General features: G+C 37.8%; 1 protein-coding gene across 1 annotated transcript; it reads right to left on the bottom strand.

The window, feature by feature from the left end:
• Window positions 1-24: 24 nt before the first annotated feature.
• On the bottom strand, window positions 25-18,343 carry pkn2a (protein kinase N2a). The gene is made up of 22 exons (XM_057327359.1): window positions 18,037-18,343; window positions 14,667-14,958; window positions 11,818-11,972; window positions 10,286-10,415; window positions 9,405-9,550; window positions 9,022-9,250; window positions 8,595-8,780; window positions 8,401-8,510; window positions 8,149-8,292; window positions 7,473-7,548; window positions 4,427-4,586; window positions 4,013-4,130; window positions 3,662-3,786; window positions 3,497-3,584; window positions 3,276-3,367; window positions 3,016-3,192; window positions 2,829-2,891; window positions 2,437-2,513; window positions 2,213-2,355; window positions 1,970-2,077; window positions 1,774-1,854; window positions 25-1,695 (listed from the first exon to the last, which is right to left on the bottom strand). The coding sequence occupies exons 1-22, from the start codon at window positions 18,055-18,057 to the stop codon at window positions 1,492-1,494; spliced, it is 2,925 nt and encodes a 974-aa protein (XP_057183342.1). The 5' UTR covers window positions 18,058-18,343; the 3' UTR covers window positions 25-1,491.
• Between the last annotated feature and the right edge of the window lie 939 nt (window positions 18,344-19,282).

Here is a 19,282-nt window from a genome sequence, read left to right as displayed (position 1 = left end):
CCAGGTCTACAAAATACTAGCCACTAACGATAGTTACACAAACATTTATTTTTTTTGCATTCATGATGAACAGTTTCAGCAGAACTGGTTATTTACACCATTGTCACGTTGAAGTTTAAGGCCGTGTACCATTGAAAGGTCATCTTTCTTCACGCTTGTATAGGTATAAACACAGATAATTTAGAAAAGAATTAGTGCTTTCGTAGTGTTGTCTACATGCCATACCTTAAGTAGCATCCACCCCTCCATTTGGATGGCTTATTACGTTATTCTGCTCTGAATAAGCGTCTAGACTGGTTAGAATGTCTAGTTGTTAGTATTTCTTTTTAATATTTGGTGTTTTGCAAGGATTCCAGTTGGTTGTCTCATTTCCACTGGTTATCAGCCACAACTAGCCCTAAATCAACTAATGAGGTAACATGATTGCCTGTCACAAAAAAAGCTTAAAGGGACAGTTCCACACACATACGACTATATTTATAGACCACTTCACAAGATGTAAACACTGGTCCAGAAGCAATTCCGATTTCAGTTTCTGAAAATCTTCACCCAGTGCAGGTAGTTGTGAAGAAAGTTCAGTTTTAGTGACCTAATACTGCGTTTGCATGTGGACAAAATATCTTTGTGTTCTGCAGTAAAGAGTGAGGAGTCATACAGGTTTGGAAATTACAGTGAATTACAAATTAAATGTGCTTTCTGGGTGAACCGTCCCTTCTAAGTCTCGTAACCAAAACATGCTTCTTTTATATCACTGTGCAATAATCATACAACTACTTCAAAATTGTAGTTTTCACTGCAGCTTGACCATAAAGAGTCGTATTGGATTAACAGGTGGGGAAAAGACTCATTTGCATAAAACTATTTAGAGGTTATGTCTGTTTTGGTAATGATGGTGCATTTTACATTCAATTTGATGAGGTACAAATATTTGATGATGGGTACCGTTCATCAGTCTATGGCTTTAAAATACTTCACAAATAATTAACATCAACATCTGACAGACTCGTTTTAACCAGTCACATTGTAAATACCTAAAATACAAAAGCATAAAAATCAATGGTCGTGCTTTAAGCACACCTAATGAAAATCTGTGAGCTAGAAATTCTAAGACTAATGTGGCTGTAACATCCAGAACACTAGGGGGCGTTTGAGAGCAGAGGCACTTGAACACATGGCACAACAATTCAATAAGATCTGTACAGTAAGACAGTCCAGCATTGTGGAAAACCTCTTGACATTGACGTTTTTTTTCATTATCAGTGCTGTCTATCATTATCAGTGATATTTTCTGATAAATTAGCCCATACGTGAACAAGGCGGTAACAATACATAATTGTTCTTTTTCAATAAAAGTCTCTTCATTGACTTAAAATGCAAATGGATCCTAAACTAACACTGAGAACACAACAGGGTATAACATTTGCAAGTGGATAAAGTGGTCTAATTCACATTTTTTTGCATCTGTGTGTGTAAAGAGTGAAGGGGGCGTTGCTAACACCAGTCTGCAATATAGTCGAAGTCTGCAAACAAGTCCTGCTCCTGCTGGTTTAAGTGCCGTGGCTCTCTGGGAGGCGTCAGCACTGGAGCCTCTGAGGTAAATTCATTGTCAAAGTTACTAACATCACTGGAACTTTGAATTGTAGGTACGAAAGGTGGCTTCACTTTCTTAGCTAAAAGTCCATCCCAGTCCATATTCTGGAGGAAAACAAGGTAGAAATTATATTAGGAGAGATACAATCTTAAGAACGCTAAAGGAGAAGGTCCTTCACTTACTCGGAAGAATAGATGTTTCTTCACGTCTTCTGCATCACGTTCCCCAGCTCCAAGCCGTCGCTCTGGATTCCTCCTTAACAGCTATGGGCAAACGTGAAAGAAAGAAGACTGATTTTGCTACAAAATGAACCTACATGTACTGTAGTATTCAACATTTTTTTGATTAGTAAAGGGTAAAACGTATACTGCTACCGACCCTTCTCATAACAGAAATGGCCTCTGTTGAGAGGAATCTTGGGTAGCGAACCTCATCATTCACAATACTGTCAAACACCTCTTCCTCATCATCACCTGGAAATGGAGACTGTGGAGACATAAATCCACTCAGTTATACTGGAAATATACTTGGTCAAATAAAAGCTTGCAATAAAACCTCTAATGTGAAAGTAACATGATGCTTATGAGAAGAAAAAATAAGTAGATGTGGATGAGCCCTGACCTCTCCGACAAGCATCTCAAAGATGAGCACGCCAAGCCCCCACCAGTCCACCGCACGTGTGTACGACGTTTCAGTTAAAACCTCTGGAGCCAAAAACTCTGGAGTGCCACAGAAAGTGCTTGTTCTGTCCTGGTAACCCATTCCTAACACATAAACAGTTCAAATGCTTATTGCTTCTGCTTGTATTACAGTATTCAGAAACAGCTAAACAAAAACTGACCTACCTTCTTTGCAAAGACCAAAATCAGCAATCTTGACAAATCCCTCTGTGTCAAGCAGCAAGTTATCCAACTTTAGATCTCTGCAAAAAGGATTGATTTGTTTGTGAATTAGCTAAATAGACTAAATTTAAAATAAAATCCAAATTTGTCCAAATCGTCGCTGTTCTTCCGAAACCTTGGATGTCCAAATTCACTGTTTTTCAGGAAATAGAAAAAACTTTTTATTAAACTATTTATTAATTCTTTTTATTGGTTAGTTATTTTCAAAACCCAGTGACAAACATAAAGTGAGACTAATAATAATGACTTACGGCAAACAATAAAAAAAATCACGAAATATGGAGATACGAGGTTACAGAAGGACAGCAGCGATATGTAAAATTGTATTTTTATACCTGTATACAATCTTGTGCTCATGTAAAAACTGTAATCCCAAAACAACACACGCTGCGTAAAACCTGCAATGATCAAACAAATACAGATGTTACAAAAAGATGAAAATGTAAACTCAAGGCTCAAATACACATTAGAAATATCAGGTTAGTGCTTTGCGCATGCAGTCTTGACGTGTGCGTCACTTACGTGGCCCGTGGCTCTGAAAACACATCTGCGTGAATGTGCATCATGAGATCTCCTCCTGCTGCATACTCCATTACAAAACACACATGCTCCTTGGTTTGGAAACATGCGAAAAGATTGACCAGGAATGGGTGACGCACGCTGTTCACGGTTTCAAATATCCTCTTCTCACACATCAAGCTGGGAAAATTAAGAGTAAACAGTTGTAACTGATTTAACTTGCTCTCAAACAATCACTCAAAACAGAGAGGAAGAAAATTTACCTTTCAACCTCATCACGAGCCACAATATCTCCCTTTTTAAGGGCTTTGATGGCAAACATTTCACCTGTGATACTGTATTCCGCAAGTAATACCTGTGGGAAAAGGCAAATGATCAAGACGATAACTAACAGAAAATGTGAGAGGTGTTGTAGGTGCTATGCAAGTTGTTCCAAATATAACCTTGTGCACTTCAAAATAAGAAACGTCAAACAGATTCTTACCTTTCCAAAATGTCCCCGGCCTAACACGGCAACACATTTGAAGTCTTTCAGACTGAAATGAAATTGTTCTTCTTCCTCTTCATCATCCCTACAGAAAAGAAAACACGTAATACGTCTTTAAGTAAACTTGAGCGTGTTTTTGTCAGTACAAAAAACCCTTTTCACCTTATGTCTGTTTTGTTTTGAACAGATATGAGTGGCTGGGTCTCATGCTCAACAACTTCTTCAAGGTTAGACGGGACAATGATGCTGTTCCTGTCATTTCTATAGTCAAACGTAGTCAAGGTATCCTGAAGTGAAAAAAAAGGACAAAATGAGTTCAGGTATTTTATATAACCCGAGGGATAGCTGGACAACCACAATTTCCTGTTTCTTTCAATTCAAAGAAATGAGAAAAACATGAATGATATGTACGATTCAGATGTATATCCTCAGAGTATAAGAGTCTTTACACAGAAACAGATGGAACCAATACAGATGCCTGTACAGTAAGCACATGATAGTATCAGATGTTACCTGTTCTCTGTCTTTGCCGGGGATCTTGCCCTCGGGCAGTGCTTCTCTAATATTAGCAGGGGGGTAATGCTTTGGTGTAGCGTCTGTGCCAAAATCCAGTTTTGTCACTATTGGGTCACTACAAAGGGGATATAATAGCTAAATTAAGCCCCTCACTGGACAAACATTAACTAGCAAGTGTGTTTATTTACAGTAGGCATGTTACACTACATGTTTATAAACTACATCATCATTTATTCACCCTCACATCATTTCAAACCTGTATGGTTTTCTTTCTTCTGCAGAACACGAAGGAAGATATTCTGAAGAATGTTGGTAACCAAACAACAGTGGGTCCCCATTGACTTTCATTGTATGGACACAAGCAAATACATTTCTCAAATTATCTTCTTCGTGTTCCGTGTCCATTCGTACCTCCTCAAAGCAGGGGTTCCTGGATAACTGCCGTGTCCAGTCTCAGCCGCCAACTCTGCTACTTGAGGACTAAATGAGTTATTTGGAGAGGGGATGGCCCTCTTCACTAGTCGGCCCCAGGTCCCAATGCTCATCTGAGGAGCCCACAGAAATGTTCTCCCTACAGACATGAGAGCGGCCATCAGATCAAACCAAGAGGGAAGAGGAAACACATTCAACACACCCCTACAAACCACATCACTTACAGATCAGGGTAACATAAACAAGAGGCTAAACAAAAATACTGTAACTTGAACCAAATGGTGTTTCACAAAGAATCAGATGCGATGCAGGTGCAGATCTGGGCCAAAAGCCTGGGTATGTTGATTAGGTGAAAATAAATCAGTTTTACTCTACTGCAAGCAGTCTGCCTATGATAGAAAGTAATGCATCTATAATTGGCTTGCCTATAAAGATATTTATGTTAAAGTCATCCACTTTAATAGCAGTTTTAAAAGTTAACATCTGCTTTTAGGAGCAATATTATTAAAAATCAAATCTAGTTTTGAAATACACAAGTTTCAAGTATTACGTAATCATACTGTAACTTTCATAACTCAAAAAGTCCTTTGCCAGTCCAAAAAGACCATCTACTTAAACTACACTGCACTGTTACAAGCATGAAGGGGTCCGTCTGAGTTCAAGCAATACAAAAAGAATATAGACCATTCTAGAGCACTCTATTGTTTGTGAATGTCTAACCGGAAGTTAAGTTGGGGTCACAAAAGTGCGCATGCGCAGTATTGGTTTTTATGTTGTTAAGATGAAACCGTCTATACAACAGCTATAGTAAGAGGAATATAGTAGCAACAGGCTACTACATTTACAATACATGAAAAAGGAAACGAAAAAATTATTTATTAGGGTTTAAACAATATTGTGATATCACATCACGATACAAAAAAAATATGCATCGAAGAGCCATGGTGATTGTTTTGTTATATGACATTAGAGCTGCCCGCCGTGCACGGTGCGTGAAATGCGTCGACGCATCGTATTATTTACGTTTATCTGCTGTCATAGCAGTTTCTGTTCCCGGGCGTGTGTAAGTTAATCAGCAGAACAAGAGAAAGTATAATACACCCGACAAAAAGCGATCGAGAGCCTCGGACGCAGTAAGTTAGTGAATGGATGGAGGAATTCCCCCTAACGTTACCCCCGGAATGGGATCATCACAGCATGGACACGCAATCACAAACGGACGGAGAGGGGGACGTAGATGTAGCCTTTCATAATAAATTACTTTATTTTAACACTACGCTTTACATTAACGATTTACATTAACGCTATTGTACTAGTGTAAGTTAGTGTATGTGAACCTTTGCAGATTGTGACCCTGCTTAAATTACTCTTAAGCTTCAAAAAGGACTGACTATCATGAAACCACCAATGCACTTTTTATGTCATTCGATAGCTTTATGTGAGGAATAAACCAATATAGCATAATTAAGAAACTCTGACCTCCGTTGGTGCCAACTGTAAATAACGAAGCGAATGCATTAAGCGCATCTTTCTGAGTTCAGGGTGCGCGGGCTCGCTTTAACGCCACTCTGCATTAGAGTCTTTTATACGGTGATAGTTTTGTACAATAAACCGATAGATAGTAGTATTTTTACTTTTACTCAATTACATTATGAGACTGAAAATTGAGTCGGATAGTACTTAGCATATACTGTATATATATCATGCTCTATTATTTCATAAACACATTTTTAAATGTTTTTACATTTACATTTAGTCATTTAGCAGATGCTTTTATCCAAAGCAACCTACAGATGAGAAAAAACAATGGAAGCAATTGGAACAACACAAGGACAACAAAAAGCATAAGTGCAATAAAAAAACTGGTCTCATATAGCCTACCACAGTACACAGAGCTAAGTTTATTTTATTTTTATTTTTTTTACCTTTAATACAGTACTTAAGTACATAAAAAAATCTGTCTTTTTTACTTTTAAAATTAAAACTACTTTATTAAAAGAAGATAGTGATTTTAATGTAAACACGGATTAAAATGTTAAAACAACAATATTTATTTATAAGATGTAGTGGAGTAAAAAGTATGATATGCTTTATAATGTAAGAAAATACTAGAACTTATTGTTTATTTGCAAAGTTTGCCAAAGGATTAATAAAGAAATCCAAAAAATCTTTATTAGATTAATAAAAAATAATAATCGATAGGATTAGTCGACAATTAAAATAATCGTTAGTTGCAGCCCTATATGACATGTTAAATCCTATTGGTTAAGCTGGCAACACATGACCAGCATCAGCATATGTTTTTACAAATACATATTTACATATAGAATTTTCTGCTTTTACTGCTTTAGGAAGGTTTCTCTTGGATGTTAGCTTTTCTAATTTCATTAATTGAAATGTTGAAATTCAGTTTTATTTTACAGCAAGAGACCCATTTCATTTATATTAATTTACATATAGAAGGTTCAGTTTAGGGCTGTCAAACGATTAATCGTGACTAATCATTTGCAAAACAAGTTTTATATAAGTTTTTATAATAATCATGTATATATAAAGACACACATACGGATATATTTAAGAAATACGTGTATATACATTTTTATATTTATATTGTATATAAATATATAAAATGTATAATTTTTCTCAAAAAATATTTATGTGTACTTGATTGTTATACACAGTACACACAAATTTTATGTAAACAAACACTTTTATTTTGTAAAGGATTAGTCCTGATTAATCGTTTGACAGACCTAGTTCAGTTAAACCTGAATGTTGTCAAATGTTAACAATGTTCAAAAATGACATTTGCTATTTTATTATAATTTTGGATAAATTATTATTGTTTTGAATAAGTTACTTCCAAAATTATATATCATATATACACAGTAAACTTGCATTGTTACACCCCTATTATTTAGGAAAGATCTAATCGTTTTGTATTGGCAGATGTCAAAAAATTCAACATTTTCAACCACACAAACTGCTTTCAGAAGTCATAAGCATAATTTCAGAAATGCTTCACCTTGTTGCTTTGAAAAAATCTTCTTCTGTCTCTGGAGTTTGGTTCTCCGCTCAATGACAGGATTGAAAAAGGTCACCTGTAATACAGAAACGGCTTTCAGATCAAGCTAACAAACGAGTGAAACCACACTAAAGGGCTCGGCATAGTCCAGGCGAATTGCGCTTTCGTTCTGCGTTTGGGGGTAAAAGGAAGCTCGAAAACGTTGAGAGACGGTATAGTGTTTTCGAAAAATCCAACACCCCTTTGTTTCTGGAGGCGGGGTTTACATGACGTATGCAAATAAAATGACGCGTTATTTCCCACAGACCAGGCGGCGCTACATAACACACCCACCTATTACGTAAAGGCCATGGACCAATGGTGGCTCGAGGGTGTTTACCGGCCAACACAAACTTTCCCGGAGAGTTCTGTTTGGTTTGCTGCGGCGAACTAGTCGTTTGGACCAGATTTTGTTCGAAATCAGGTCAGACGGTCGTTTTTAGATTTCGAATGTAGTATGCCGAGCCCTTAAGGCTCAGTTTCTCTGAAGCAAGGACAGGAAAACCTGCCGGAGGGTTTAAGGGGCCAGTGAGTGTTAAGATTCCTCTGTGATTTTCCCTCAGTACTCTAGGCTGGGAATGAGAGGCCTCGTTGTGTGGGAAGTATTGATCGGTGAGAGACAACATTGTAAAGTTACCTCTGCAAACAGAGTCCCTTGTGGCTCAAGGTAAAGGCACATTCCATGGCGCTGGTTGTCCAGGAAGTCCTCCAGTCTGAGAAACTTCACTGCACAAAGAGACCGCCAATCTCTCCAATACACTGAGATCTCCAGCTCCCGTGACTACAGTACACACAAATATTTACAACACCACATTACAGCACTGCTATGAATGCAACACATGTAAATAAACTTTTTTACACATTTACAGTGAGAAAGCCCATAGTTTACCCTGTCAAGCTCTAATGTAAACTTCTGATCCCACGACTGGTTACTGACAGGTTTCCAAGTGGTCTGTCCAACGACTGTGTTGTCAAGCTTCAGAACAGCACTAATCTCATCTGGAGACAAAAACAATTCAACTCCTCAATTGCCATAACGCTTTGCTTCAATAATTACGAAAAGTCTGTCGAGAGTCACTCAACTGGACAAGTCGTCGTTCTTGGAGAGATTTCGAACGCTGGTTCCCCTGCTACGGTTCCCACGGCTCATGAACGATGAGCGTGTTTCACTGGGACTCCAGCCTGGCAGTGGCACCGACGTTGCTTTGGAGCGACCGGGAACATTTTCTAACAGGTCCTGACATCCCATGAGTCGAACCTCTAGCTTGCCTATTTTGTCGATACAAGTAACACATGATTAGATCTGTGTATTTACAGCATTTAAAACTCTATTTAACACTTAAAGGTGACATGAGTCATTTTTGCTATTGGACACTTTGATTATGGGAAATAAATCTGATGTTTATGTATATTCAAATCTACTTTGCTATGTGTTGGTGCAACATAAACAAAACTTTACAGAATACATCTTGAAGTACCATTGAAGTGAATCTGAATTTCTGTTGGTCACCTGTGAGTGCAGCTGGCTTGGTGCTGTACTGGTTCTTCACAGTGCTGTGCTGGTTCTGAGTGGATATAAAACTCTGGCGGGGACTGAGGGCGGGAGACGACATGAGAGATAACTCCTCCATGATCAGACTGCTCTTAGGGTGGTTCTTAGGAAGCTCATTGAGTCTTTGCTCCAGGGAATACTTCAACAGATCCAACTTCTGACTGGATTCATTGAATCGGGCTTGAGCCTGGATTACACAGAATTACAGCAGAGAAATAGTCAATAGGAATTCTAAAAAAAAAAAAAGTGTTCCACAGAAACAAAACAAAACACCAGTTTTCTCAGAAGCACAGGCCACATTGTCCATTGGCTATATTAGATGACAATACACTTGAAGGTACCTCCGAGTGGGATCTCTTCTCAGCCAGTTTGCCGGATCCCAGCAGCTTCATGACATTTTTGGCCCCCTCCGCCACGGCATACTCTATCCGTGTGTGATGGCACAGCTCCTCCACCCGGAGGTCCAGCGGACTGATGATGGGCTTGGCTGTATAAACACCACCAGAGACACAAGTATACACTACAGATATGTTTCAATAAATGTGACCTTAACATTACAAATATAATGTAATCAAGATAACAGTGTCAATACAGCTCACTGCTATATACTTCTCAACAAGGAAAGACACAATCACAAATGTATGGCTCACTGTAATATACAGTGACTTTGTATGCTAGATTTTAGTCATCTTAAAATAGTCTTTTAACTCGTTAAAGGGACAGTTCACCCAAAAATAAAAATTCTGTCTTCATTTACTCACCTCAAGTTGTTCCAAATCTGTATACATTTATTTGCTTGTGATGAACACAGAGAAAGATATTTGGATGAATGCTTGTAACCAAACAGTTCTTGGCCACCATTGACTACCATAGTAGGAAAAATGACAATGGTAGTCAAAAGTGCCCCAGAACTGTTTGCTTTCCTACATCCTTCAAAATATCTTCTTTTGTGTTCAACAGACAAGAAATTTATAAAGCAATTTTATAGTAGTCAATGGTAGTTTTAGTAGTAGTCAATGGTGGCCAAAAACTGTTTTGTTACAAGCATTCTTCCAAATATCTTTCTCTGTGTTTTTCAGAACAAAGAAATTTGGAACAACTTCAGGGTGAGTAAATGACAGAATTTTCATTTTTTGGGTGAACTGTTCCTTTAATTGGTATGTGAAGGGCTGTCTGCATACTGTTGCCCATGTAGTGTATATTAATATAGTGATCGTGTTACCAATAACATCCTTGTTGTCAAAGCTGAGCTCGCTGGTTTGGCTGGCTTTCAGGATCTGCATTCTTATAAACTCGATCTTGGTTTTGCTGTCTTGAAGCATCTGCTGTGCCGTTGCAAGAAGTTTTCTGTCCTGTGAAGCAATGACAACAACAGTGTCAACAAATAGCGTAAGTGTCATAAAAGTGTGCAAACAAACACACAAACACAGATTGTATTATGTCCGCTGACTGGAAATGTTTTATTGCTACAGTATAAACTTTTTTCCACATGTCTTTAGACATTCACCAGACCCTTGGTAATATATTTTTAATGCTGGACTTGGAAGCACTTTTGTGCAAGCCAGCCAGAGGATAAACAAATTCTCTCCAAATTCTAGAGACTGTTACCACGCTGAGGTGTGCGATAAGGAAAAGCATGTGTTTACAAGTCTTTTCCTGGTTGACATCAGCAAATGCTTAATTTCCCACAGGACTGACCTGGGCTCCTGTCATGATAAGTGTGTGTGGGAGCAGCAGTCAGGGTCACTCCTCTGGCCAAACCTATCATGAACGTTACAGGAACTGCATTCTGACATTGAGGTCATTCAATTTGAGGTAGCTCTAATGAACGGAATTGTGTACTGTTTAACTCATAAATAAAAAAACTACTGCATTTATAATGCAGATTAAGAACTAAAACAAGCCTCAGGTTCACGCGCAGCAGAGGGTTAATGGAAGCTATACATTCACGTTAATAGCGCTCTCATTATGGATATTTATCTTAAACAAACGCATCGATTCGCTTCAGAAGATCTTTGTTAAGACCACGGAGCCGTGTCAAGCATTTCTTTGATCGATGGATGCACTTTTTGGAGCTTCAAAAAATTGCCCCCCATTCACTACCATTCTGCCGCTTGAAAGAAAAAGGATATGTGGTATTATAACTCCGACTGCATTATTCTTCAAGAAGAAATTAATATTCAGTCAGATTGCCTTGAGGGCGAGTAAAACATGGGGAAATTTTGTTTTGCCTCTGAAATATCCCTTTAAGACTTTTTTTGTAGAACACACATTGTGCCCATTTTTGTAGACTGTACTTTCATAGTCCATTTTCTGTGGGCCACACATGTAGTTTATAAGATAAATTTTCAATCTGCCCCTCATACAATCTTATTCCTTACTGCAGAAGACATCTGAAATGGACTACTTTTCTAGTTATGGCCTTTTGCGATTTAGCAGCTTGACACTCACTCACTTTTCTTGTACAAAAACAGAACATTTTTTAAATATTCACTCTGTATATCCCACCATAGTCATGTCGATATGGAGCAACGTGAGGTTAACTAAATAATGACAAAGTAACTTTTGTGCTAACTATTTCTTGTAATGGTTTTGAAAACTGCACATCTGTGGGTTGCAGGCCAACACGGTTCCTCTCACAGTCAGCCTTCTCTCCGGTGCTTTGTAAACAACAGAAACCTGGATTCGACATCACCAGTAAAAAAAATGCCTTAAGCGGAAAGTGTCATTAAATAAAACCAAATGGTAGATTACCTTAGTGGAGCTGTTTGAATACATCTGGATCATGTTCTCGGCCCCCTGCTTCACCTTCAATTCAATGTCGTTCTGTTTTTTCAAGGCAGCTAGTCTGCTGCTGCTAGTGCATGTTCGAGCTTCACTTTTCGGGCTGTCCAACGTAAGCTGGCATTCTGGGAAAAAGTGTTAAAAAGTATACAATTAACACTAACAAATAAATACCCAACATGCAAGAGCAAATCAGCGATTTCATGTGACTAAACTAAAGGTAAAAATAAGAGATGTATTGAGAGATCAGATTACGACTCTATTGTCAACAACCTCATGATACATGATAATTCTTTCTGATTGATTGAAAAGTTTAACATGGCACGATTAATGTTTACATCATATATGTCTGTTTACTGTGGCCATTTATTTTGTATTTATAAACACGTACACACTTGTTTAGGAAATATTTGCATGTATATATTTATATACAATTTAAATTATTTATAAACATTTATTGATTTGGATGTTTATAATTGTCTTAAATATATACGTGTTGGTTTATAAATACAAAATTAATATGCACAATATACACAGACATATATTATGTAAAATTTTATTCTGGATTAATCACAATTAATCTTTTAACAGCCCTGAATCTACAAAAAATAGCTTTAAACAAAAACTGACAGCTTCTGATATATGGCTTCTCTGCTTTGTAGTTTCATTGGCTTAAGCACAAATGCACCGCTGGTTTGAGGTTGACTGTGGAAGGAAGAAGGCAGACTGTGATTAATGCATCTTTAACAAAGCACCCCAATATGGGAAGCACATGTTAATGAGAAAGAACTGTCTTTAGTTAAGCACCTGTAGACTTCTGAGTCACATAATGATGTAAGGCATAAATACAGACGGCTCAGTTGTAGGTATTATAAACAGATTGTGCAGGGTAAGGGAACAGCACCCACAGCAGGTACTGCCAATGCCAATCTATTACAATCAGACCTCAGATGTGCTCAACGTAGATTAAAGGGAAACGACACATCAGACAAACAATTACAAACCAGGGATGCACGATATTATCGGCACGCAGATATTATCGGCCGATATTGGCTTATAAATTAAATATCGGCATCGCCCCGATATGAAAAATTATGCCGATATGCTTTGCCGATAAAAAAGACGTGTTGATGTGTAGGGCGTTCTGACATGAGCGTGCACTCACAAAGACACCAGCTGTCACATAGCACATGAGTACTAAAGTTAATTTTCGTGTCTTATAGACGCCTTTTCTGTTAGTAAACATTGTGACACGTTTTGTGGGCGGAGCTTAGGTGGAGGCAGAAAGATCTCCCTGACCGCATTACTAATGCTAGGTAGCACGTTTCGTTTGCTTGCTTTTTGACAATGACTAGAAAAAATCAGATTAAATTTTAACATGTAAGGTCACTGTCTAGGACCACGATTGTTTTTGAAAATGTTAACTTTAACGCAAGGAACCTGGCCCACCTGTACGCGTTCACTCAATGGATCCAGGGACGAACTGACAGGATTACCTCCAGTTAAGTGGCCTGACATCTACCAGACAGAGAAACCAAGCGTGCTTTGTAAAAATAAACTGAGAGTATATACATCTATAGATGCCTGCGTGTACTAACAGTGGCAAATGTTAGCAAATGCATTTAATTGAACACAAACCTGACACATAACATGAGCATTCTCACTGTTCCCTCTCCCCAATGCACTTGTGACAACTAAAGAAAAAGAGATGACAAACAGTTTCCTTTATGTTTTTTTAGTTAACTGCTAGTTGTATAACTAAGTTAGCTAGCATACCTAATGCGTTCAAAAGTTAACGCTACGTAAAAAATGACCTTGTTCCCCAGTTTCTGATTTGGCATACGTGAGATATTTTTAGACACATACCCAAATCATAATCCACACCAACACATCATTTATTCACCATAATGTTGTTCAAAACCTGTAAATGACTCTTTCCTCTGTTGAACACAAAAGAAGATATTTTGAGAAATGTCTCAAAAGGTCTCAATTTTGTCCATTCAATGGAAGACAATGGGGGCCAAAGTTTGGTTTACCAACATTCTTCAAAATATCTTTTGTATTCTGCAGAAGAAAGAAAGTCAGCTTTTGAATGACATGAGGGTGAGTAAGTAATAAAATATTTTATTTTTGGGTGACCTTTCCCTTTAACTCTGGGAAATAAGTAATAATATTCCATAGTGGTACAGCTAGCATGCAAAATACAGACATGGGAGGGCCCATCCAAAACAAAGGGCTTCTCCCGGGTCACTGCAGGATTCCAGCGTGAAGCAGCCTCACCCACTCCACTGTCATCATGGAGAAACAGAAAGTGACTATGACTTCAGTAAGGGAATCACACTAGAGCACTGTTGTCTTCCAGCAATGTCTACAAGAAGATTTGCTGATTTCTGATTAGCGGAGACGGACAGATGAGGTCGACACAGAGGTGTGACACGCAGCGCACATTCCTCTACTGCTGTGTCACCAAACAAAAGCCCAATTCTCATCAGATATGCTTTTCATGCCAAGCTACGTTTGATACTGTGTGTATGAGAATGTGCCTATTAAGGCAAGATGGCAAATGGAGTTCACCATGAAATAGTCTAAAAGATGTCTCAGCTCAGGGAAGTGTACTGTAACCACTCTATACTATAGTTTTATGAATGGCTACATCTGTTATACCATTAGTGCCCGGTAGGATTTAGTCTAATAAATCCATTCCACATTTTTTTTAAATAACAAGTGGGTGTTGCCATGATGACTACCATTTATATGTATGTATGTATGTATGTATCTGTATGGTTGAAGTAGTTTTCTGACAGCAGTTTTGTTCATACCTAAAAGAAGATCCTCTGGATCCTTTACCACGATGTGTGCGTTGAGTTCCTGCAGCTCTTGATGCAGCTCTTCTAACTTCTTGTTGGACTTTTTGAGCATATTATCAACATAAGCCAGTCTCTTTTTTTCCGTGGTGACCTTTCTTAGGTTCTCCACCCCCTCTTTGATTTTCAGCTCTTTGCGGATCTCCCTCTTGATCTGCTCCTTGATTTCGTCCAGCTTCTGCTGCACCATGGTATCAGACAGGTCAAAGTTGTGCCCCAGGCCCAGCCGCTCCGAAACCACGTGAGCCTGCACAAAATAAACAACGATATCGACAATTTAGTGCACAGACAATTACATTTAAAAGTATATATTTAAAGGGATACTTCACCCAAAAATGAAAATTCTGTCTTCATTTACTCACCCTCAAGTTGTTTCAAACCTGTATAAATTACTTTTTTCTGCTGAACACAAAGGAAGATGTTTAGAAGAATGTTAGCAATTTTCAGTTCTGGGACATCATTGACTACCATAGTGGGAAAAAAAAACAAGGATAGTCAAACGTGCCCCAGAACTGTTTGCTTTTCTTCAAATATCTCATTTTGTGTTCAACAGAAACAAAATAAAATTTTATTTTTCACTATGGTAGTCAACAATGACCCAGAAATAAAATTGCTAAAATTCTTCCAAATATCTTTATCTGTGTTCATCAGAACAAATTTATACAGATTTGGAACAACTTGAGGGTGAGTAAATGAAGACAGAATTTTCATTTTTGGGTGAACTTTCACACTTAGGTGAAATAATTTTTTGTATTTATTAAAATTATACCTGCACGTTTGTGTTTATATATATATATAAATAATTTTACACAGTATACACAAAAATGATGTTAAGAAAACCTTTTATTTAGCATACAATTAGTCACAAATAATAGTTTGAGAGCCCTATATTTGAATAACTTATTTTCTGTAAAGAAAAAAAATTGCTAATCGATAATGCGACAATCCGCTCTTCAGTGATCGCCTCTGAAAATACTGTTTTTACCTAATCAAATAATTTCAATTTAAAGCTGCAATTTGTAATTTTTTCCTCTATTGTATTGTATATCACCATCTTTGTTTGACACATAAAACTGCAGGCTACTTTATATACTTATCTTTACATGGGTTGAATTCAAATGACGTCAAATTTACATTTCGCACAAAATCGTACAGCTAAAAATAAATCATTATTATAACCTTACTTATATGATTCAGAGTTTTTTGGATACTTGCTCAATAATTGTTTTTTGTTTATTTTCGCATCAACAACAACAAAAGGTTACAGATTGCAGCTTTATAATAACAATTTAACGACGTTTCATGTCCACTTATTTACTTGATAGATGTCTAATAAACATGATCGCTTACAGTCAGCCTCTCATTATCGTAAAACAAACCAATAAAAGATGATACAAGGCTAACACACAATCACTCAATCACGGTTTACGTTGTGATAAGCACTTGCTGATAAATCCAACTATGGCTTTATATCATCTCCTCTATGCTTTGCTTGAAATTAAAAAATAAAAACATTCATGGTCAGCACCTGAAAGAAAATTCTCTCCTATGGCATAATTATCACCTGCAGTAACACGAGTCATTAGATTGCATTCACTATCCACCACTGCATCCTGCACACTAAGCCCAGAAGCATGTCCTCATGCATACGCACACAGATAAACAAACACATAAAGTAACAACATATCACTGACATCAGCAGGGAGGATAACTGGTTTGAGTGGGTGAGCCAAATCCTGCTTAGACAGCTCTTCACCAGCTCACAGACAACAAGAGAACTAGCACAGGTCCTCTAATCTTCCTCCAGGGGAAAGTGTAACCGTAAATAAAGCTGAAAACAAGGCCGATTTTTGCCTCGAAGACTTTCAGCAGAATGTGCTCATTCAGGTCTGGGGCGAAGTTCTTCAACAACGCAAAGACAACCACACATGCAAAACAGATCTGAATTCACAAATTCTCATAAGATATTTGAGAAATCTATGTAAATAAAGGAACAATGCAATAGTCTGTTCTGCGGTGTTCATTCAAAGTGCAAATGGAGTGAATCTTCTGAAACTGTCCCTCTGGTGACGATCTTGTTTACATCCGTGTGAGCCTCTGAAATTCCACCGTGTGCAAAGAAACTAAAATAAAAATAACTGATGTAAATGTTTTAACACTCGACTTGAACATACAAGTGTGACTCATGGGTCAGCTGAAGGTCAGGAAACTTATTTCCTACATTAGGTATTATCTGTAGGAAAAGCCAGTTACACCTTATCTCTTCCTCACTTGTGCTGTGCAAGACAACAAAAATGGGCAACAAGCAACTGATACAGCACAAGTTTAAGGACAAAAATTTGAACTATTAAGAATATGTTTTTTGATCATTTAGTGTTATGCACTGATTGTTCAACTTGTGGTTAACAATAACTTGCACATTGACACATCTTACAACCACCCGAGCAAAATGACATCTGTCAGCATATGGTTCTGCATACCAGGCAACCAAACACACAAAAGTTAAGATTTCTGAAATCTTGTTGCATAATGAAATAATGATGCCTGTTTCTGACCATAACACTGACAGCGGATGGACTCTAATAAATAACCACTTTGACATTTCACAGCACTGTTATGACATCTCATTGCAGTGAGACAAGTACCAAGAACAATATCATAGATAGCATAAAACCATTTCTAAAACAGAAAGAACTGTTTATATACAATTAAGTTTAGTTTAGTAACCACTCTGGGTGTTAACTGTTAAAAGAAAAGTGTACGTTGTAAACACTTGCTGTTTATCTTGATGACTAGTTTATATTAATAAGAGTGAACAAAATTGAACGAAAATAACTAAACAATAAAACCCAAATCTCAACATAAATTCTTAACTTCCCAGTAAACAACAAGAAAGTTTCACTGTATAGGGATGCAAATAATGCATCCGCAAATAATGTCTGCGAAAGTTTTGAGACACAGCCAGTGTGCACAATTCCGACATATGTTGAGTTCGTTTGTTCCATCACAAATGTGTGTTTGCTTTGGGAAAACTCGCATAAATCGGGTTCTTATACAGAGACACTACTACACTCCAACGGGGTAAATACATCTTCCAGACTATTGTCATAAGTGTTTTGAGGCCCCCCATTCCGTTTTCCCATGTCATGAGCTCTGCGGCGGAAGGAGCAGCAGCTTCTCCCTAATGCAAAACTCGTAAACACACAGAGAGAGTTGCGCGTAGGGCGCAAATTATGCTTAAAAAACCTAAAGGTCCAGGTGCATACTTTAAGAATCTGGCGTGCACTTTACATCACTATTTCATAAAATAAAAAACTTTTCCTACCTGCATGGAATCGGCGGCCATCTTGGTTGTGAAATCTTTTGAATCAAACTCTGTGGGGAAGGGGAGGTGAGTCACTCCCAAAAAACAAGTCTGGTGTTTCCGTCTCAAGTGAAAAGCGCTTTAGTTGGGGTACGATCCTCCGAGTGACCGGGAGGTGCTTGAAGTCCCATGGTTAAGGTCTTGTTTTGTTGTAAAAGCAGGGGAAAGATCCGTCCGTCTGGGGTGAACACGACACATAACGCTGCTGCTGCTAATATGGAAAGGGGGGCGGGTGGCAGAACTCCCCAAGTACAAGTTTCTGTTCCCTCACCCAGTTCAGCCACGACCAGTCCACCCCCCGATCATGTGATCAATACATGGTTCACAAACACAATTGTTGTGGCACAACAGTCTGATTTTATATGAGCAGTGCCACTCCTTTGGGAATTTGGGGGGGCTTATTCCATATATAAGACAAACAACTGTACTCTACTGGGATTTATTCTATAGGAGGACCACTATAAAGACTGGAATCTATAGGGATTATTCTAATGCACACTTTTTAATCTGTTGTGGTTTTATCCATATAAATACGGTCAGACCCTATATTTAATTAATTATATATTTTTATACAGTAAAAGAAATCTATTGAGATTTATTCTGTAGGAGGAACACCTTTCATATAAAATACAAATCTTTACTCTAGACGTGTTAATAAATATATAATGCTCATCCATGTCAGAAATATGAATTTACAGTTGGTAAAAAAGTATCAACATACTGTATATAATAGCGATATATACTGGTCTGTGTTACAAGAAGAATATCAGTTTTACAACAAGTAGGTGAAACGATGGAGCCTAACCCTAAAAACTTTTTGTGTAAAGCTTTTACATTTACGCATTTGGCAGACGCTTTTATCCAAAGCGACTTCCATTGCATTATACTATACATTTGTTTCTGAGATGTGCTGGGATCGAACCCATAACCTTGGTTTTGCTAGCGCCATAGATTGTTTTTATAGATTGGTTTGTGTAAAGCTTTTTACATCTACAGTGCGTATTAAAAAAAATAAGTACTGTACACATTTGTTTGCAGGTTTTGCAAACTTTGATTTTACATGGCCATCGCTTTTTGCCGACAGAGGGGGCTGTTTGCCATGTTTTTCGGTTCTTCCATGTTTATGAAACTTTGTAATTTTTCATGTTATGACGATGCTTTTAAACATTTTGTTAAGATTTTGACTGTTGCCAATAAAGCAAACATT

The sequence above is a fragment of the Triplophysa rosa genome, unplaced genomic scaffold (genome assembly GCF_024868665.1).
Source record: "Triplophysa rosa unplaced genomic scaffold, Trosa_1v2 scaffold221_ERROPOS574315, whole genome shotgun sequence".
Taxonomy (NCBI): Eukaryota; Metazoa; Chordata; class Actinopteri; order Cypriniformes; family Nemacheilidae; genus Triplophysa; species Triplophysa rosa.
The sequence above is the reverse complement of the archived record's forward strand: the minus strand, read 5'-3'. Positions and strand labels throughout refer to the sequence as shown.

Excerpts from the sequence above, each read along its gene's own strand:
- pkn2a (XM_057327359.1), bottom strand. The coding sequence starts at position 18,057 with ATGGCCGCCGATTCCATGCAG. Across the intron at positions 10,416-11,817 it reads ATTCAAACAGCTCCACTAAG|GACAGAAAACTTCTTGCAAC; the intron begins GTAATCTACCAT and ends ATTGCTTCACAG. Across the intron at positions 2,356-2,436 it reads TTTTGGTCTTTGCAAAGAAG|GAATGGGTTACCAGGACAGA; the intron begins GTAGGTCAGTTT and ends TTTATGTGTTAG.